General features: G+C 36.2%; 1 protein-coding gene across 1 annotated transcript in view; it reads left to right on the top strand.

Annotated features, from left to right (window-relative positions):
- LOC311582475 (vomeronasal type-2 receptor 116-like) overlaps positions 1-22,995 on the top strand; it is a gene marked incomplete at both ends in the record, with an annotated part of 65,649 nt that overhangs the window by 14,202 nt on the left and 28,452 nt on the right. Inside the window, 2 exons of the mRNA XM_084755638.1 lie at positions 13,603-14,415; positions 15,717-15,929. Coding sequence (XP_084611764.1) covers positions 13,603-14,415; positions 15,717-15,929 — 1,026 coding nt within the window. The remainder of the gene's footprint in view (positions 1-13,602; positions 14,416-15,716; positions 15,930-22,995) is intronic.

Raw genomic sequence — 22,995 nt, forward strand, 5'->3', positions numbered from 1 at the left:
AAATTCTCAACATCTTTAGTGATCAGAGAAATGAAAATCAAAACTACTCTGAGATTCCGACTTACACCCCTCAGAAGAGCTAAGATCAAAAACTTAAGTGACATCACATGCTGGTGAGGATGTGGAGAAAAGGGAACACTTTCATTGCTGGTGGGAATGCATACTTGTACAACTTCAAAAATCTACCTGGCACTTTCTTAGAAAACTGGGAATGTGGCTACCTCAAGACCCAGCTATTCCACTCCTTAGTATATACCCAGGAGATGCACCAGCACAAAACAAGGACATATGTTCAACCATGTTCAGAGCAGCCTTATTCATAATAGCCAGAACATGGAAAGAGCTTAAGTGTCCCTCAGTAGAAGAATTTGATAAAGAACCTGTGGTACATTTACACCATGGACTACTACTCAGCTATTAAAAGCAAGGAAATCCCAAAATTTGTGTACAAATGGATGAATCTAGAAATGATTATACTGAGTGAATTAACCTAGAAGCAGAAAAACTCTCATGGTATAGAATCACTTATAATTGGACACTAACCCAATAGCATGTCCCATGAAAGTTTTAATTTACCAGGGATAGATGAGAGGACTTCCTATTGGGACTCTAGTTGAGAGAAGTATGAGAGAATTGGGAAATAGAGGGATCCAGAGTGTCTTAGAATCCTATAAGAAGAACATCATTATAGGCAGACCTGTGTCCATGGTGGTATGATCAAACTAGTGAACCAACCAAGGATAACACATTCAGTAAACTTCAACCCCCTAGTCAGTTCTTCTCAATGGATAGGTCATTCTCCACAGTTGAGTGGAAAGCAGAGACAGATTCTAACACAAACTCTGGTGTCCCATATTGACCACTTCCCCTCAGGGGAGGCATGGTAGCACTCACAGAAAGAATAAGCAGACTACCATGATGAGACTTGATTGCCTAAGATGATATGTTGTAACTCTGCCTTTTCCTTAGCTTGACTTAGGATTTTTCTCTCTTAATTTTTTATAGAACCAAATCATTGTTTTGCTGGTTCATAGTACCATTCTTCATTTCTAATTTATTAATTTCAGCCATGTGCTTTATTTTATCCTGTGGTCTAGTTCACCTGAGTGTGTTTGTTTCTTTTTGTTCTACAGTATTCAGCTGTGATATTGAGTTGCTACTATGAGATCTCTTCAATTTCTTTATAAAGGAATTTAGTGATATAAACATTTTCTTAGCACTGTTTTCATTGTATCACAGAGGTTTGGGTATGATGTACCCTCTTTTTTTGTGAATTCTAGGAAGTGTTTAATTTCTTTGCTTATTTCTTCACTGACTCAATTCTTCTTGAGTGGAGATGTTTGGTTTCCATGACTTGGTAGACTTTCTGTTGTTTCTGTTTTGGTTGAAATCAAGTTTTAAGACATGGTGATCTGATAACATAGAAGAGGTTATCCATTTACTTGTATCTGCTGATGTTTGCTAGCTGGACATCTATATTGGCAGTTTTGTAGAAGATTCTCTGAGGTGTTGGGAAGACTGTGTTTTCTGAAAGAAATATTGTAGATATCCGATAAGTCCATCTGATTCCTAACATCTGTTAGGTTAATTATTTCTCCATTTAGTTTCTGTATCAGTGATTTGTCCATTGGTGAGAGAAGGGTGCTGAAGTTTCCTACTATTAATGTGCAAGGTTCAATGTGTGATTTAAGATTCAATATTTTTCTTGCTTTGGGGGCATAGATATTCAGAGTGGAAACATCATTTACTTTGGTGAAGTGTCTACCTTTTTGCTAAGGTGTGTTTCTTGTGTGTATCAGGCTGGTGGATACTGTTTTCCATCCATTCCATTAACTTTTTATTGGAAAATTGAGTGTAATGATGTTGCAATATATTAATGACCAATGATTATTAATTCTTGTAATTTTGATGATGATCATGCTGTGTGTGTGTGTGTGTGTGTGTGTGTGTGTGTGTGTGTGTGTGTGAGTGTTCTAGTGTTGTGCTTCCTTCCCATTTTTGCTGGAGTATAACTATTTCCTGTGTTTTCTTGGAAGCAATTAGCCTCCCACATTTGGAGTTTTCATTCTCATCTTTTCTTTATGGCTAGGTTTGTTGCTAGACATTATTTCAACTTAGTTTTGTCATGACATATCCTTTTTACTTCATCTATGGTGGTTAAAGAGTTTTTCTGGTTATTGTAATTTTCAGATGAAATTCTGAGAGTTCTGCCTTTGTACATTGGTGACATTTCCTGTGATAGCTTTTATATTCTTTCATTCTTCTGTAGATTTAATGTTTTGATTATTGTGTGCCAAGAGGATTTTCTTTTCTGGTCCAATTGAAGTGGTGCTCTGTAAGCTTATGCTGTATTTACAGGCTTTATATTCTTCATTTTAGGTAAACGTTCTTCTATGACTTTCTTGATAATAATATTTTTCCATGGACTTAGACCTCTTCATTTTCTTTATTCATATTTACTTAGGTTGGGTCTGTACAAAGCATCTCAGATTTCCTGGATGTTTTGTGTCAGAAACTTTAGATTTAGAATTTTTTTTGTCTGGTATATCAGTTTATTTATTTTTTCTTTTTTATTAAATATTTTTAATTTTTCACATATACATTTATATTATTACACATATATAAAATAAAATACTTATAGCAAGAATAACCATGACACAATAAGCAATTACATAAAGGTTACATTCTTAGTGTTTTGGCTATTTGTATTTGACAGCCTTGAAGAAAACATATTTCCTATCTTGGTGCATCTAAATTTCCTAATGTAAACCAATATCTATCATATCTCATCATTTTCAACTTAAAACATCTATCTAGACCTAAAAACATCTAAACCCCTATAAGCTGCATTATAAAACTAAGCCACCTGGTCTTCAACTCCATATGAAGCTAGAGAAGGAATAAAATTGATTATCTGTGTATATGGGATGTGCAGGTTAGTAGCTTTCCAAATGAGAAGAAGATAGCAGAGACAATTTGCTAATACAATGGTCACCCAAAACCATCTATAACATTGGAGCATCATCTTCAAACTTCTTGCCCAATATCTGACAGGCATATTTGTGAGGCAGGAACTAAGGAGGACTTGCATAACCAGTCTTGGCAGAGTTTGCCTGTCGACTCAGCCTGCATCCAAGCTTGCCCTTTTTTAGGCAGAATTCTGTCTATGGTATAAATGAGGACACTTTCCCAGTGGCCTGTTTGCCACATTTGAAGACATCTCAATAAGGAGGTTCTTTGATGCTCACCATCCTCTTTGAGGTAAACAGTGTGTTGCCAGGAGTTAACCTCTCTCATTGTCAGGGAATCTTTAAAATAATTAAAACACTTTAATGACATATTCTGTATGTCTCTGAGGTCTTTGAAGACCTTGTCTATCTATTTTATCTATTTTCCTACTTTCTTTTTAATCTGCACATTAGTGAGAGACTGTATATGGTTTGTGTAAAAACTGAAGACTCTTTGTCGGTATACACTTCATATTGGCCTAAGGTTTCCTTGCAATATTTTTAGACTCCAAGATCCCAATGTGGGCATAGGCAATGATTTTTTTAGCCTCTCAAAAAACTGGTAATTCAGCATCCACATAATCATCATCAATATGGCTGCCAGCTTTTTAAAACTGCTGAAAGACGTATGTTGGTGGGGCATGCCAATCCCTCTTGGCTAATTGCCTCTACAACATTGATAATCACCAGAAACATTTACTATATTTATATTTCATGGAGAACAACTCATCACATAGAACAGACCCTGATGTTAAAGAGATATGAATCCTCTTAAAATTGCATGGCATAAAACTTGAAAAAAAAACAACAAATCTTGTTTGGGAGTATTTCCTTCCCACATAGGATATCGTAGGGCCACAGGTAATATTTACTGCCTGAATGATGTACCCAAGTCACTGCTCTTACCCAAAATAAAAAGAATCAAGGAGAGAAAACACCTTCTCCCTGTTTTTTCCCATCACAGGCATAGTCTGTCAATGCTTAGGAACCAGTAAAACAAGCCCATCTAAATGCATTGCCTCTTCTTTGCCAACCAGGTCTGAAATTCAGGGCCATAAAGCCATCTGTACCTCACATCTCACAGCCATCACTGAATTAATATGGCAAATCAAAACCAGGTATCACTCTTACCTCCTATAACTTCCTGGAGGTTCCCAAGCCATCTGCCACACTCATCCTTATATTTTCCAACCCAACAACCCAGATGCCCAAAGAACTCCATGATAAAAGTAGATAATTGCTCACCTTCACCCTACTATCCCCCCCACCTAATCCACCTATTGCCAATGTGGAGAGAATAGTCCCTGGATTTTTCCCCTAGCTAACAAAACCACATCTTTCATAAGCCCTCTACATCAATAGAAAAAAACTCATATGCATTCACAGAGGCTTAGCCTAAAATCACAGGTCCTACATGGTCTGAACAAGGTCCTTGACAAATGTAGTATAGCTTTCAGGTTAGTATTGGAATAAATACCTGAGTGTGTGAATGAGTGTTCATCTGATTCTTGTGCCTTCTCTTGTGTGTCTTTCCTTCTATTATTATACCTTGTCCATCTTTGATGTGATGTACTTAGTTTTATGATATTATACTTAATTTTGTTAAAAATAAATCCATCGTAAAATTTTGTTTGCTTTAAATAAATAATGCTGCATACTTCTATACTGAAAACAATTTTTCATCTTATGCGAACAAGAGGTCAGAATAGGTAACCATATCACCTAGAACTGGATTTATCAATGGGTGCGGCGCTCTATGTGGATACTTAGAATAGAACCTTGATCTCTGTAAGAGCAATCAATGCCCTTACCTATTGTGTCATCACTCCAGCCCTAGTAGTGCATATTTTCTCATATCTAGTATTGTATATTTAATTTTCATTTGATCTAATTATTCAAAATTTCAAATTATGTTAGTTTACACATAAAAAATGTAACACTGGTCATGAGGAGTGTTTGTCCTCACAATGAGAATGGATGGATAAATAGTGAAAAAATAATTTAATGAGACTAGGGGAGTTGTAAAAGTTCCCTTTAGTGTTTCTAGTGTGAGTTCAAACTGAGGGATCCAGTATGGAACACAGGATATACCTTCTTTATTTGGCAAATATATGAATAACTTTTCCTCCACCAAACCTCACATGAAATATTATGTATGTACATGAGTAAGCATAAGACATAGACACTTGTTGGTATTGTTTATTTTGGAATATAAAAGATATGATATCAAATTTAGTAGCCCTTAACAGATGGGCAAATAAATATAACATATTATCCAAAATCTTGTGATTTTGACTTCATATATACATACTCATTTTTTGCACTTGCAAAAGATTATTAGAACTGTGAAATTTTATTAAATGTATTACCTTTTATATTTTAAATATTTACAAACTTGTTTTTAATTAAATAATATAACTACTTACATAGATACTTTAAAATTAGCATCTTTGTATGTTGAATAAATTTAATTTTGATTAAAACTCAAAATTTAAGATGAAACTAAACAAATATAATTATTGGGTCCATACTTTTCTAGACCTGTTTGTATTCAGATGAAAAGCACGTGGTGGTCTATATATAAATAAAGGAGTTGTTCTTAATGTGAAAAAATAATGATATCACTATCAGGAATTGGGAAAGAAATAGGACGGCATCATGTCAAGGTACACAGTAAAACTTGGGAAATTAAGACTTTACATAGACTATGCTTTCATTAGCATATGTGGCATATGTGTGTGTGTGTGTGTGTGTGTGTGTGTGTGTGAAGTGTCTGTTGGTGTGCATATGTGACATGTGCATTTTTACACAAATAAAGTAGGACAAGTATTATTTGAGAATTGTAAAGACCTAGAGGAATTAAGGATGGAGTACTGTGTAAAGTCAGTAGGAAGAAAGTATCATTATCACACTGGCAATGCAGACTCTAGACTGCAACAAAGAATAGATTACTAGGAAAATAGTGTAGGAAGATTTTATAGATTAAACCCATATTTGTTTCCCAGTTCTTACTCCTAAAATACTCAATAATAATTCTTAACACATATTACCTGAATATAAAAAACAAAACTCTCAATGTTGAAAATGAAAGATGAAGTACAAGAAATGGGTGACCACAAGTTATTTATCTGTGAGAACTGACAATCTATGGTATAGATCATGTGTAAGAACTCAAATATTTAACTTAGTTCTCATTAATAATGTAGGTGTTAATGGCATGATACGTCTTTTTTAATATTTGTAATGATATAAAAAGTCTGGAGTTCTCTCTAGATCTTGTTTAACCTTTAAAAATCAATATTTAATATGTAAGCTGACTGAGACTTTGTGAGTAGATGTATGATTTTGGATACAGCAGAACTAAAATAAATTAATGGATTTCACCTGATTGTTGATTCTCCAGACATTGTATACATAGGTTTTGGTTATATATTCTCCACTTGTCCCTGGTGTGGCATATTCCACAGTGTAAATGCTCTGTGGCTCTCAGATGCCTCACACAAGAGGCTGCCTCTCCAACACATAGATTAGTGATACAATGCTCACCATGTAATCATGAGGCCTTTCGTATATACCTCCTGAATCAATAATTTATGTTTCACTGTGAATCATCTAAGAAAAAAACCTAGTGACATATTTCTAATGGTATTCACATAAACAGATTTGTAAGACAGTTCCAAGGCCAAAATTTTTATAAATGTTACTCTACCTAGGGATTTGACTGGCCACAAACATGAATGATGTCATAGAACCAGAGAAAGAAATATTGTCATATATATTTATCAAGTCACATTTATCACATGGACTGTGGACCACAGATGAGAAGCCCCAGGGAAGATTCCTTGAAGAATTAGCAAGGGCCTTGGGGAAGAAAGGTATCAAGAATGTGCAAGTACACTTTCCATTGCCCAAAATATAAAAGGATGAAGGAACACATGAGTGCCTATATGATAGGTTGATATGCATGACACTTCACAATCCAAAATACCCAGGCTTACAGTAGGACAAAGATGTTCTCTTTGATTTTGTTTTTCTTGCTTCTGAACATTCCACTTCTCATGACGAGTTTCATTCCTTCCAAGTGCTTTTGGAGAATGAAGCAGAATGAAAAAAAGGATGGAAACTTAATGACAGCTTGTGTCTTCTCACTTCATGCAGTGGAATGGCCTGTGAAGAAAGACTATTTTAACATCATTTTGAAAAAGCTGTAAGTGCTTTCATATTTTTCTTGTATATTTCATCAAAAGAATTTCAGAAATGGTCTGAAGATGAGAAATAGAATAATGTTTTGAGTGGTCTACCCTGTTCTTCCAATGTGCACAGCAAAAAAAACCCCAAAATTCATTTATGAGTTCAATGCTATTTTATGATTTTAAATTGCTATTTTATGGTTTTTCAAGTTAACCTCCTGATTGCAAGGCTAGAGGTTGAGTGAACACATGTACCTCTATCGGGATCCACAGGAGATAGCCCCCGGTTGACATTATTCATTGCACACTAGCCAGTGCTTTATTATCAAAAGATATCCCATACTATTTCAGTAAGTTTCATCCTGAGAAGATACAATTAAATAGCCATAGAGTGTATGCTGATGACTATTCTGTCAGTGTATAGCTACCAGTACATGGACTGGAGCCCCTAATGTTTGCTCTACACCTAGGTACAGATAGCGTTCACAAAGATGTTCACTTACTCTCTGAAATTGTTTGGATATGGTCGGTCTATGAATTCTGAATTTCCATCAAGAATATAAGTAGGATTTCATTCCAATATGAACTTTAAAGTAGTCCTTATATCTCCATCATAATTTGTATACATGCACAACCACTGGCCTTTATGTATTACAAAGCCCAGTTCTTTACTCTTTCTTTAGTATAAAGAAGGAATGTTCAGACTGTCAATTTAATGTTTGAAAAGGGAGGCTATCATTAATAGTGGTGACAACTTACTTTCCTTGTCACTTGACTGAGTTACATTTGTAGCACATGTACCTGAGAGTACTTGAGAACATTATTAGAGGATTTTCCTAGTAGCACATCACTGCAATTCATTAAGAATTATGTCTCCTTTTTATGTCTAAGTTGTTTATTTTCTCACACTTTTATCACATTTTTCACTTAGGTTTCTATTTCATTAAGATTATTAAGTATAATTGCATATTTTTCCACGTGGACACTATACACATTTTGGCTTTATGGATTTCTGCTATTTGTTTTCGAGCACAGAACTTTACATTACAAGGAAACTTAGATATATCAAGTAACTGGTGTTTGTTTTGTTTAGTATGCATGAGTTAGTGTTTGAGTCACACAAACTCTAATTTCAAATTCCTATTGTGTGGCACTGAAATTTTCAATAGCAATTTTCTTTGTGGTAATAAAGGGTATTCTAAAAGGGGCTGTTTTGTAGAGAAACATCCCACAAAGGTATAATTTCCAGTGGAAAACTAATTATATTTAAATCTGAGTGAATCCTTCAGAATGAAGGAGTGTGTCTGACATTTGTTGTTCAGATAATATGAAATTACTAGACAGAGACAGGGGAGATTATTCTTCCTTCTAAAAAGAGAAAAAGATATTATAGGCCAAATTGATTTTTGTCCTTTTTATTAAAATCATATCATAAAGACCTCCCATATGTTTTACTCTTTATACTCTATTTTACAAAGTGGAATATTGGCTCAAACAAATCACCTGCAATTTCCAGATGTTTCTAATTCTCAGTAGGAAGCTATTGTTCTGTTAGTGTAACTGGAAGTGTTAAAATAAGTTTTGTAGAAGAGAACATATATATCACTAATTGTCAACTGTGAATCACATAACATTTCTTAGAAATAAAATAAGTAAATGACCCTGGGATGCTGTGCATACACTTAATCTCTGGATGCATTTCTGGAGAAGATATATTCCTGTGAATTTAAAGATGAAGCAGTCTAGAGCAAAACCTCATTGAATCCTGTGTGATTGGTTATATTTATAAGTATAAATGAGCATTGCTTAAGTTCATTCACAGAGATGCATAAAGACATCAATTTATTTAATCTATATGTTTAAATATTTTACCTCTGAACTATTGCATCCTCCCTCTTTTACTCCTGGCCCAATCCTCTCAATCCATACCATCCGATCTACAGTGAAGGGGAGCCAAACTGCCAACTCATTCAAATTCATCGATCACATTGGGACAGAAAATGTCCTCTCCCCCTGTAGCCTGAAAATGAAGCCCCAACATGGCAAAGATTTGACAACAGGAAACAGAGTCCATGTCAATGGCAGGCCTGGCTACCCATACCAGGGGACTACAAGAAACCTGAGCTGCCCATTTGCTATGTCTGTGTAGGAGACCTAGATCCAGTCTATTCATGGTCCTCATTTGGTGATTCATTCTCCACAAGACACTCTGTGCCCTCCTGAGTAGGTTGACTCTGTTGGATTTGTTGTGGAGCTCATGTCACTTCTTGGTCCTTTTATCCTTCTCCTTGCTTTTCCACAAGACTCCCAACACTTTGTTCAACATTTGGCTATTATTCTCAGCATCTGCTTTGATTCACTGAAGGCTGGAACCCATCAGGGAATGTCTATGCCAGGCTCCTGTCTGCAAGCATAGCAGACTATAAGTAATAGTGTCAGAGGTTGGCTTTCTCCTGTAGGGTGGGTCTCAGTTTAAGCCAGGCATTGGATGGACATTCCCTCAGCCTCTGCTCCATATTTATTACTGCATATCTTGTAGGCAGAGTAAAATATGGTCAAAGTTATTTTGGGTATAGTGGTGCTCTCCTCCCTCTACTGGGAATTCTGTCTAGTTAGAGGGCATTGTCTAAATCCAATGACCCTGATACTATGAGTCTCAGCTAGAGTCACCCTCCATGTTATTCCACAATCTATGCTGTATTAGTTTTCCATTTTGAAAGAGAGATGCCTCTGCCAATGTTTTCTCTTTTTTCCTCAGCCCTTTCTCTTCCTGCACAAGCTCTCCCTAGATATGATATCTACTCTCATTTCTCTCTGCACTCCCTCTCTTACATTGATCCACATCTTTAACTGTTTTGTCTATTATATTTTGACTTCTGAGTAAGAGTTAAATGTCCTCTCTTGGGTCCTTCTTATTACTTATTTACTTTTGTGGATGAATGTTAGTATGTTTATCCTGTACTATATAGCTAAGTAACAGCATATCATGTGTGAGTTTCTTGGTCAGGTTACCAAACTCAGGATGGTCTCTTTTAGTTACAACTTCTTACTTGGAAATGTCATGATATTTTTTTGTTTTAATAGCTCAGTATTACTTCATTGTGTAAGTGCATCACCGTTTTGTTTTCCATTCTTTGATTGAGGAACATCTAGATTGTTTCAGGATTCTGAGTGTCATGAATAAAGCTGCTGTGAACATAGTTAAACAAGTGTTATTGGGTTTATGCCCAGGTATGGTACTGCTATGTATTGAGGAAGAGTTTTTCCAGTTTTCTGAAAAAGGCACATTTTGGTTTCCAAAGTGAAATGTATATCTTTTTTAAATGCATCTCTGCTTTTTCAATTTATTTGAAAATAAATCATTAAAAAATTGTTCTTCCTGAAAAATAAACTACAAAGAAAAAGGAACAACACCACACTCCAAATGTCCTAAACATCTCTGTCTAAATGTGTTAGAAGGAAAAATAGGGAACATCCTTGACCTCATTGGCACAGAAAACAACTTTCTGAACAGACACCAACAATCCAGGCTCTAAGTCAAATATTATTAAATGGAACTTCACTAAACTTAAAAGCTTCTGTAAGGCAAAGGAAACAGTCAGCAGAACAAAGCTACAGCCTCCAGACTTGAAAAAGATCTTCACCAACCCTACATCTGGCAATGGTCTAATATCCAAAATATATAAAGAACTGAAGAAATTAAACAGCACTGAGCGTAATATCCCAATTTAAAATTGTGGTAGAGAGCTAAATATAGAAATCTCAACAGAAAAATATTGAATGGCTGAGAAACACTTAAAGAAATGTTCAACATCCCAAATCATTAGGGAAATGCAAATAAAAAGGCTGAGATTCTATCTTATGCCATCCGAATGGCTAAGGTAAAATGTTCAAGTGATGGCACCTGTTGGTGAGGATACAGAGAAAGGGGGACACTTCTCCATTGCTAGGGAGATTGCAAACTTGTACAACAACTATGAAAATCAATCTGCTGCTCTCGCAGGAAATTGGGAATAAGTTTACCTCAATATCCAGCTATATCACTCCTGGGTATATACCCTAAGATGCTCCAACAGACAACTAGGACATTTGCTCAACTATTTTTATAGCATCCTTGTTTGTAATAGCCAAAATCTAGTTGGATAGGTTTCTGTTTACTCTCTTGGTCTATAGATGCTTATTTTCATCAGAAAAAAAATTGAACTCAGGGACATCTCTCTTTTTGTTTATCTTTTTTGTAGGTAAGGAGATATGAGGTGAAAAGAATGAAAGGGGGATATAGAAATATATAGAGAGGATAAAACAAAAAGATTATTTATTCTGCTCCTTATATCAAGGCCTTAATTAGTACTCACAAATAAGTTATTTTTTAATTCACTGGTATTGAATTTTGTATATTGATGCAAATCATGGTCATGTCAAATACTAGTCTAATTCTATAAAAAGAATATATATTCTAGGTTTCATAGATAGATATGATTCTATAGATATATAAGGTAAAATAGTTAAATAAGATCTTTACAAGCATCAGAGACCTACAGAATATGGTATTTAAAGATAATTTTATTATTCTAAAAATTCTTTGACAACACAAGTTAACTCCTGGCAACACCCAGCCTTCATCAAAGAAGATGATGAGCATCAAGAAACCTCATTATGGAGTTGACTTCAAATGTGACAAACCAGTCACTGGGCAAAATGTCCTCCTTCCCCCCGAGACAGAATTCACCCCAAAATAGCAAGTTTAGATGCAGGGAGAGTTGAAGGCTAAACTCTGCCAAGACAGTGTAAGCAAGTCCTCACAAATATGTCTGTCAGGTATACTGAGCCAGAAGGCTGAATATGATGCCCCAACATAATTGAGAATTTTAGGGGACTGTTCAAACAACAAACTGACATTTTTTCATTTTGGATCGGCTAACCTGCATTTCCAGTTTACTCAGATGAATAAATTTAATTCCTTCTCAAGTATCTGATGGGGTTGAAGATTAGATAGTTTAGTCTTACAATTAAGCTTAATTGTTTAGGGGTTGAGATGTTTTTAGATCAAGATAGATTTTTCAAATTAATAGAGATGATATATGATAGATATTGATCTTCATTCAGAAACTTAGACCCAACAAGATAGCAAAGATGTTTACATCAAGTTTGCCAAATATGAATAACCAAATCATTATGAATATTACATTTTTTATAATTCAAGTTTGTCTTATGATTTTTCCTGCTTTATATAGTTAATTTTATTAATGTGTAGTAATATAAATGGATATGTTAAAAAAGAAACATAAGAAAAACAATGAAGGGAGAACTCTATGAAGATGGATGCATGAAAATATTTTAAATATACGTCAACTAGTTATAATGAATTTTTAGCACTGGAGCCAAATGCTGCCTCAGAAACACTCTTCATCAGTAATTCCTTCAGCACCTCAGCCATTTCACTTTATTTCATAAGGAAATACTAGAAACTCAGGGACTCATATATCATGCATAATTTTCATATTTCTCAATAATTAAAAACTGAAAACATGATCAGGTTTGAAGTACAATCAAAGCATGTAGCCTTAACTTTACCATCTGAGCAAGCACTAAACAGCCAAAGATGGAAATTTCCTTCTATGGAAAATGTTTCTTTTGGTGAGATAAACTCACGTGAAAGTGTATAGCCTTTCCAACATTCCAGATTTTTATGTCATCATAACCTTATTACACTGGATGTTTCAAACTTTAGGGGTGGGGCACAATTACATGAATCACAACATAGCCATTGTATTGACTGGAAATGACCCTGCATAGAACCTAGTCTATAATAAATATTGTACTATTTTACAGAACAAAAGCTGAAAGCAAAATGTTTGCTCTGGCCTTAGCTTTTTCAATGGATGAAATCAACAGAAACCCTGATCTTCTACCAAATACATCTTTAATATTTAAATATCCACTTTGTCTAAGTGTGTCAGAATTATATGATGTTATTCATTTTTCTGAAGAAAGTCATATTATTTTTCCCAATTATTTATGTGGTCAAGAGGTCTCATGTTCCACAGCACTTACAGGACCAAATTGGGAAACATCTGTTATAATTAACACATTTTTTTATGTCTTCAAACATCAGCAGGTGAGATATTTTGCAGTGAAGATTAATGAAATTGTGTATCCATTGGTGGCATTAACAAGGTGTTAAAAAGGGTGTAAAGAAGAGATTGGTCCTTCTGGCCTTATGTCAATCTATGTAGCTCAAAGGTTTTATTCAAAGACTTGATGAGGATGCTACCTTTATTTGTATGAAATAGGGATTAGGGGAAAAGTAACAGAAAGGGGGATTTATACAACTTCTACAGTTAAGAATATGTTTACAAGATCTTAGAAGTGCATTGTACTTCATGCTGATCCCTGTGTCCTAGATGCTTCAGCTTACTTATGGCACTTTTCATCCTTTCCTGAGTGACCATGTACAATTTCCCTGTTTGCATCAGATGGCCCATGAGGATACATCTCTCGCCTTGGCCATGGTCTCCTTTTTACTTTACTACAGCTGGAACTGGGTTGGTATAGCCATCACAGACAATGATCAGGGCAACCAATTTCTCTCATATTTGAGAAGGGAGATGGAAAAAAATACAATCTGCTTTGCCTTCATGAATGTAATCCCTGTCAATATGCAATTATACGCATCAAGAGCTGAAGTGTATTACAACCAAATCGTGACATCATCGACAAATGTTGTTATCATTTATGGCAACTCAGAGAGTACTCTAGCTTTGAGTTTTAGAAGGTGGGAATCTGAAGGGATACAGAGAATATGGATAACCACCTCACAGTGGGATGTTACTACAGGAAAGGGAGGCTCCACACTTGACCCATTCCATGGGATTCTTGCTTTTGCACATGACCGTGGTACGATTTCTGGTTTTAAAAATTTTGTTCAGACATTGAACCCTCTCAAATACTCAGATAAATATTTGGCAAGCCAGGAGTGGATGGACTTTAACTGTGAAGCCTCAGCATCTAACTGTAGGACAATGAAGAGCTGCATATCCAATGCCTCAGTGGAATGGTTAATGGTACATACTTTTGACGTGGCCTTTAGTGATAGCAATTATGACATATACAATGCTGTTTATGCTATGGCCCATTCCATTCATGAGATGCTTCTCCAAAAGGTAAAAAATCAGCCAATTGGCAATGGGAAAGAAGATGATAATAGCTGCTTGAAGGTAGTGTTTCTTCTTGGATGATAATTGTGTCATCAATATCATAGTTTTATGAATCTCTCAGATACCCAAAGTGAGTTGAAGTGGACTAGGAAATGTTTCCCTGAAAATTTTGATTTCTAAATATGTTTTATGCTGATATAGTAAATCTAGAGATTTGTATATATCTCTAATATAAAGGCATTGGAGTGGGAGACACTGTTTATTAGTGAAAATCAGTGATTTTGTCACAGAGTACCTTAATAATTATACATGTTCTAATATTGGAGACACAATTGGACCTTTCTCATTAATCCTATACATGAGAAGATGAGTGTTTGTGCATTAACTGTAAAATTTGAGGTAATAAGTGCTAGGATGTGTTTCTCAAGTTTTATCAACTTATTTTCTCCTAACTTTCATCTCTGAGGACCTTCCTCACAGGCTGAGAGTACTAACACTGGAAATAATGCTGTGACTCAGTTTACTACATACATGTCTGTTCATGTATTTGAATTTATGTTTCTCAATTTACATTTGTGTGTGTGTGTATTTGTATTTCTGGCAAACTGACTTTGTCTGTCTATCTACAGAAATTAGCAAAATCTGTCTGAATATCAGTGTCTCTCTGGTTGATTTTTGTCTTTGTGGGTTTTCTGGGTGAATATAATCAGTGAATGCTTCTATGTGTTCCTGCATCTTTGTTTGTGTGTTTCTGTGTATGGGATTGCACATCTGTAAATCTATGTTGCTGTGTGTGTGTGTGTGTGTGTGTGTGTGTGTGTGTGTGTGTATGTTTCTGTCTATCTGTCTTTCTTTGGATGTTATGTTCATGAGTATGTCTTTGTGTCAATATGTCTCTCTGTGGGTATTTGTATTTGACTGTGTCTTTTTGTGTTTATGTATCTGTGCACGCATGTGTATGCCTATGTATGTGTTTTGTGTATTTCTTCACTTGTGTGTCAGACTGTGTCTGTATGTTCATATTGCTTTCTGGGCATGTATGTTGATGTGTGTGTAAGTAAATGTGCTGACATATTAAGTGTGCATCTCTGTATGGAGGTGGTCTCTCTGTATGTACATGTTTGTGTGTTGTATATCTATGTTTGATATCTATGTCTATGCATGTATGACTATGCTTTTCTTTTTAGGTTCCATTCAGTTAACTATAGTTCTGCAAACATGGTAAGTCAAATTGCAATTTTACTTCCATTGAGATTTCCCTCCAGACACCTTTGAAAAACTTGCCTTTCAGATGAAATCAGAATATGTTGTCTCACATCATAGAAGGGCATATTGACTGTAGAATTCTTCCTGTCTTTCAGATGAATTCCTTTCTGAGAAAGAGGCACTTCTCTAACCCTGTTGGTGAGAAAGTGAATATGAACCATAAAGAGTGTGACATCTTTCACATTAGGAATTCCCCACATGGTGCTGGACTTAAGGTGAAGATAGGAAGATGTAACCCCTATTTTCCACATGGACAACAATTCCATTTATCTGAAGACATGCTAGAGTGGGCCTCAGGAAGTAGACAAGTAAGTTTGACATAATGAATTTACTTGCATTTATGCTTTCTTGTAATGTAGTGAAATGAAATGAACTGTCATATAATGAACCTATTTCTAGCCTCCTTTATCATGTTTCTTCTTTTCACTGTTCTGATGTGACATTTTTATTAATTCCTCAAGGATTTTAAACAGTCATTGCATACAGTATTTTTATTTTCTCAGAGCAAGTTTTGTTTTGAATATGAATAAAATACAAAGACTGAACATTCATTGATATTATTTCCTATAAAATAGCAATATTCTCGAGTTACCATTATTATTACAATATAGCACTTATGGAGAACCTATGAAAGACATGTTCAGGAGCCTGAGTCTGATTGTAAAGATGGAGTAAATAAAAATACAAAGACATTTAAAAACAGTAAATAATTTTTATTTTATAATTTTGTTTATGCCATTTTACAAAGAAACCCTAAGTTGTCATCACCTCTAATAATCAATTATCATTCTGTTTTACATATTAGATATTCTGCAAATTATAACTTTGTATTTTCTTTTATATGTGTACAGGTCTTCTGTTTGCATGCCTGTTCATGTAACACTTGTATATGTGGTGCATTAGAACATTGGGAGCTGGAGAGAAATTAGTGGTGCACAGTGGGTGGAAGAAATCAATTGTTATGGAGACTTTGTCCAATTTTCTTTTCTTTTTTTACAAATTTATTCAGATTACAACTCAATAGTTTTTCCGTCCCTTGTATCTGCCCATTCCTCCTACCCTCCCACCTTCACCTTAATACCCTCCCTTAGGTCCATGTCGGATGGGGATATCCTCCCCCACTTTATGGTTTCAGGCTAACAAGTCTCATCTTGGTAGGCTGCCTATTCTTTTTTTTGAGTGCCACTCCACCAAGGGGAGGTAAGCAAATATGGGGCACCAGAGCTCATGTCAGAGTTAGTCCCTACTCTCGACATAACTGTGGAGGATGTCCTGTCCATTGGCTAGACCAGAGTAGGGGTTCAGTGTTACTATGTGTATTGTCTTTGGTTAGTACAATGGGTTGAGCAGACACCCCTAGGCCCTGATCCACCCTTTATGATGTTCTTCTTGTGAGTTTCTCAGATCCTCTTGATCCTTCTATTTCCCCATCTCCTATGTTTCACTTACCTGGAGTCCCAGAAGAATGTCTTCACATCTGTTCCTATCTCCTGGTAAGTGAAGACATCCATGGGACACTTTGGTCTAGAGTGCAATTATAAGTGAGTATATACTATGTGAGTCTTTCTGTTTTTGGGTTAACTCACTCAGTATGATGATTTCTTTTTTTAACAGAATTAATTCACTTTATTTTTCTTGTAAAAACCCTTATGTGATAGTCACAGCTGGAGCCTGGGTCCTCTGAACAGACCCTCTGGTGTGGGTTTTCACAAGATGATCAGTGAATTCCTGATAAGGAGACTTGGTGAACACAGTGTCTTTCCAGAGATCGGCTGTCAGGTAGTTGTAGGTCTTGGAAATCCCATCAAAAGTAGCCTTGGCAAAGTTGCCCAGAGTGGCAGTACAGCCCCTGGATGATGTGTAGCAGTCATCAATACCGGCCATCATCAGTAGCTTCTTGGGCATAGGAGCTGAGACAACGCCAGTGCCTCTAGGGGCAGGGATGAGACACACCAAAACAGAGCCGTAGCAGCCTTTCATCTTGCATGGAACAGTATGTGGCTTGCCAATCTTGTTCCCCAAGTAGCCTCTCTGCACAGGAATGATGGAGAGCTTGGCCAAGATGATGGCCCCTTGGAGATCAGTGGCTACCTCTTTGGAGCACTGGACATCAAGTCTCATGTGAGCATTGTAGTCCACAATAGCGCCAAAGGCCTTGAACCTGGTCCTCTGGCCAGCCCGTGTCTGCTTCTGCACTTTCATGATATTGAGAACCTCATCCTTTAGGGATGCGCCCAGGAAAAAAATCAATAATCTTGGATTCATTAATGGACAGGGAGAACAGATAAATCTCCTCCAAGGACTTGCTCTTCATGTCCTTAACCAGGTGGCCCAGCTTGGTGATGGGGATCCACTCCTTGTCTTCGGCTTTACCTCCACGAGCCACATGGCCTTGACCATGGCCATGGTCTTGGCCATGAAGGGGCCATAAGACCATGGCCGAATCCTCTGCGGAAACCACCATTCCTTCCTAATCCTGGGCCCCTGGGTCCTTTGGGTCCTCCTGCTGCACTGGCATCACCTACCCTTTGGTGTTTTTCAGAGGAAGAAGAAGCAGTATGATCATTTCTAATTCCCTTCATTTGTCCAAAATTTTCTGGATCTCCTTGTTTTTTATAGCTGAGTAGTATTCCATAGTGTAAATGTACCACAATTTCTTTATCCATTCTTCCACTGAGGGGCTTTTGGGCTGTTTCCAGATTCTGGCTATTATGGATAAGGCTGCTATGAACATGGCTGAGCATATGTCCTGGTTGTGAGGTGGAGCATCTTCTGGGTATATTCCAAGAAGTAGAATAGCTGGGTCTTGAGGAAGCCCTATTCCCAGTTTTCTGAGAAAATGCCAGATATATTTCCAAAGTGGTTGTAGATGTATGCATTCCCACTAGCAATGAAGGAGTATGCCTCTTTCTCCAAATCCTTGCCAGCATGAAGTGTCACTTAGAATTTTTTATCTTAGCCATTCTGATGGGTGTAAGATAGAATCTCAGAGTCATTTTGATTTGCATTTCTCTGATGACTAAGGATGTTGAGCATTTCTTTAAGTGTTTTTCAGCCATTCAATATTCCTCCATTCAGAATTTTCTGTTTAGTTCTGAGCACAATTTCTTAATTGCGTTATTTGGTTTAGTAGTGTTTGAATTCTTGAGTTCTTTATATATTTTGGAAATTAGACTTTCATCAGATGTTGGATGGGTGAACATCTTTTCCCAGTCTGTAGGCTGTCTCTTGGTTCTCTTGACAGAGTCTCCTACCTTACAGAGACTTCTTAGCCTCATGAGATTCCATTTGTTAATTGTGGACCTTAATACCTGGGCTGTTGGTATTATGTTCAAGAATTTATCTCCTGTGTCAATGTGTTCCAGACTCTTCCTCAATTTTTCCTCTAATGGAGTTAATATTTCTGGCTTTATGTTGAGGTCTGTAATCTACTTGGACTTAAGTTTTGTGCATGTTGACAGACATGGGCATAATTGCATTTTTTACATGTAGGCATCCAGTTAGACCAGCAGCATTTCTTGAAGATGCTATCATTTTTCCATTGAATAGATTTGGCTTCTTTCTCAAAAATCATGAGAGCTCATGTGTGCGAATTCATTTCTGGGGCTTTGATTCCATTCTGTTGATCAACCAGTGTATTGCTGTGCCAGTACCATGCTGAGATCAGGAATGGAGATTCCTCTAGAGGATCTTTTATTCTACAGGATTGTTTTAGCAATTGTGGGTTTTTTTGTTTTTCAAAATTAAGTTGAGAGTTGATCTTTCAAGGTCTTGAAAATGTTGTATAGGTATGTTTGATAGGGATTACATTGAATCTTTACATTGCTTTTGGTAAGATGGCTATTTATAATTTATACTATGTTAATTCTCCCTATCCATGAACAAAAGAGACCCTTCCGTCTTTTCATGTCATCTTCAATCTCTTCAGGGATTTAAAGTTTTTTTTTCAAACAAGTCCTGCACTTACTTGCTTAGAGTAACTCCTAGATATTTTATATTGCTTGTGGCCAACATGAAGGGTGTAGTTTTCCTAATTTCTTCCTCTTCATGATTGCCCTTTGTATATATGAAGGTTACTGACATTTTTGGATTAATTTTATATCCAGCCAATTTGCTAAAGGTGTTTATCAGCTGTAGCAGTTCTCTGGTGAAATTCTGAGCCTCACTAATGTACACTATTGTACCATCTGCAAGAGGGCTAATTTGACTTTCCCCTTTCCCATTTGAATCCCCTTGATCTCCTTGTGTTGTCTTATTACTCTGGCCAGAACTGCAAGAACTATAATGAAGAGATATAGAGATAGTGGGCAGCCTTGTCTGGTCCCCAATTTTAGAGGAATTTCCTTGAACATCTCTCCATTTAATTTGATGTTGGCTATTGGCTTGCTGTATATAGCTTTTATTATGTTTAGGTGTGTGCCTTGTATCCCCAATCTCTCCAAAACTTTAAACACGAATGGTTGTTGGATTTTGTCAAATGCTTTTTCTGCATCTAATGAGATGATCATGTGGTTTTGCTCTTCCAGTTTGTTTATATGGTGGATTACGTTGATGGATTTCCATATGTTAAACCATCCCTGCTTGCTGGTAATGAAGCCTACTTGGTCATGGTGAATGACATCTTTGATACATACTTGTATTCATTTTGCAAGTATTTTATTGAGTATTTTTGTGTCAATGATCATAAGAATAATTGGTCTGAAATTCTCTTTTTTGTTGGGTCTTTGTGAAGTTTAGGTATCAACATCACTGTGGCCGTAGAAAGAATTCCGTAGTGTTCCATCTGTTTCTATCTTTTGGAATAGCTTGAAGACTATCGGCATTATCTCCTCTTTGAAGGACTGGTAGAATTTTGCACTAAAACAATCCAGCCCTGGAATTTTTTGGTTGGGAGACTATCAATGTTGCTTCAATTTCTATAGGCTAAATAGGGCTATTTAATTTTTTATCTCATCTTGATTCAATTTTGGCAAATGGAGTCATTCAAGAAAATTGTCTATTTCCCTTAGATTTTGAAATTTTGTGGCATATATGTCTTTAAAGCAGGATCATATGATTCTTTGTATTTCTTCAGTGTCTGTTGTTATGTCTCCTTTTTCATTTTCAATTTTGTTGATTTGAATAGTGTTTCTCTTTTAGTTAGTTTTGCTAATGGTTTGTTTATCATGTTGGTTTTCTCAAAGAACCAGCTCCTGGTTTTCTTGATTCTTTGAATTGTTCTCTTTGGTTCTAATTTATTGATTTCAGCCCTGAGTTTGATTATTTCCAGATGTCTGCTTCCCATGGGTGTTTCTGCTTCTTTATTTTATAGGGCTTCCAGATGTGTAGTTAAGTTGTTTATGTGGGATGTTCCAACTTTCTTTCTAAAGGCACTTAGTGCTGTGCATTTTCCTCTTAGCACTGGTTTCAATGTATCCCACAAATTTGGTATGTTATTCCTTCATTTTCATTGAATTTCAGGAAGGCCTTAATTTCTTTCTTTATTTCTTCCATGACCTTGGTGTCTTTAAGTAGTGAGTTGTTTATTTTCCATGTGCTTGTAGGCTTTTTGTTATTTCTGTGTTGTTGAAGTCCAGACTTAGACCATGGTGTTCTGATAGGATACAAGGTATTATTTCAATCTTCTTGTACCTGTTGAGGCTTGCTTTGTGACCTACTATGTGATAAATTTTGGAGAAGGTTCCATGGGGTGCTGAAAGGAATAATCCTTTGCATTTTGGTGAAAAGTTCTGTAAATGTCTGTTAAATGCATTTGATTAATGATGTTGGTTAATGAAGTTATTTCTCTGCTTAGTTTTTGTTTCAAAGACCTATCCTTCAGTGAGAGTGGGGTGTTGAAGTCCCCCACTATTAATGTGTGGGGATCAATGAGTGGTTTAAGCTTCGTTAATAGTTCTTTTACAAATATGGTTGCCCTTGTATTAGGTGCATAAATTTTCAGAATTGTGATGTCATCTTGGTTGATTTTACCATTGATGAGTATAAAGTGTCCTTCTTCATTCCCTTTGATTAATTTTGGTTGAAAGTCTATTTTGTCAGATAGTAGAATGGCTACACCAACTTGCTTCTTGTAACTATTTGCTTGGAATATTTTCCACAGGCTTTCACTCTGAGATAATGTCTGTCCTTGTGGGTGAGATATGTTTCTTGAATGCAGAAGAATCTTGGGTCATGTTTATGTGTCCACTCAGTTAGTCTGCATCTTTTTATTGGAGAATTGAGACCATTGATGCTGAGAGATACTCATGAAGAATGGCTGTTAAATCCCTTCATTTTTGATATTTGTTTTAGTCGAGAGTTTATGAGGTTGTGATATTGCGATGCTATAGTTATCTATTTCCTGTGTAGTTTTCATTGCAATTCATCCCTTTCAGGTGGAATTTTCCTTCTAATAACTACTGTAAACCTGGATTTGTAGATAGGTACAGTTTTCTGTCATGGAATATTTTGTTTTCTCTGTCAATGGTTATTGATAGGTTTGCTGAGTATAGATAGTATCAGGCCTGGCATATGTGGTCTCTTAGGATTTGCAGGACCTCCGTCCAGGCCCCTCTGGCTTTCATGGTCTCTGCTGAGAAGTCAGATGTAACTCTGATAGGTTTGCCATAGTATGTTACTCAGCCTTTTTCTCTTGCCACTTTCAATATTCTTTCCTTGTTCTGTATATTTTACGTTTTTATTATTTTGTGGCTGGAAGATTTTCTTTTCTGGTCTAATCTATTTGTTCTTCTGTAGGCTTTTTATATGCTCATATGCCTCTCCCTCTTCAGGTTGGGGAAATTTTCTTCTATGATTTTGTTGAGAATCATTTCTGGAGTGGGGACTCAGGCATCTTCTCTTTCCTCAATACCTATTATTCTCATTTCATCTTTTCATGATGTCCTTCATTTCTTGGATGTTCTGTGTCAGAAACTTTTGGGATTTAGCTTTTTTCTTTCATGGTTGTTTTGAGTTCTACAATTGTGTCTTCAAGTCCTGATTTCATTCCTCCATTTCTTGGATTCTGTTAAAGAAGGTCACCTCTGCGTTTCTTGCTTTCTTCTCTAAGACGTTTCAATCACATTCTTCTTCTGTGTGTTTCTTTATCATAGATTCCATTTTCATCTTCAGATCTTGATCTGTTTTATTGAGTTCCTTCATCTGCTTGTTTGTATTGTCCTGAAATTCTTCCAGTGCCTCTCTATATGTCTCTTTTATATCTTCAACCCATTTGTTCGCATCCTTCGTAGTTCTTTAAAGATTTTATTTGTTTCTTCAATTATCATCTTCCTTTCTACGGACTTCAGGTCATTTTCTTGTATTTCGAATGTGTTTGGGTTCTCAGGGTTGCTTTCATTTGGATAGCAGGGATCTAGAGATGCCAAACAGTTTTGT

The sequence above is a fragment of the Acomys minous genome (genome assembly GCF_964271855.1).
Source record: "Acomys minous genome assembly, chromosome: 14".
Taxonomy (NCBI): domain Eukaryota; kingdom Metazoa; phylum Chordata; class Mammalia; order Rodentia; family Muridae; genus Acomys; species Acomys minous.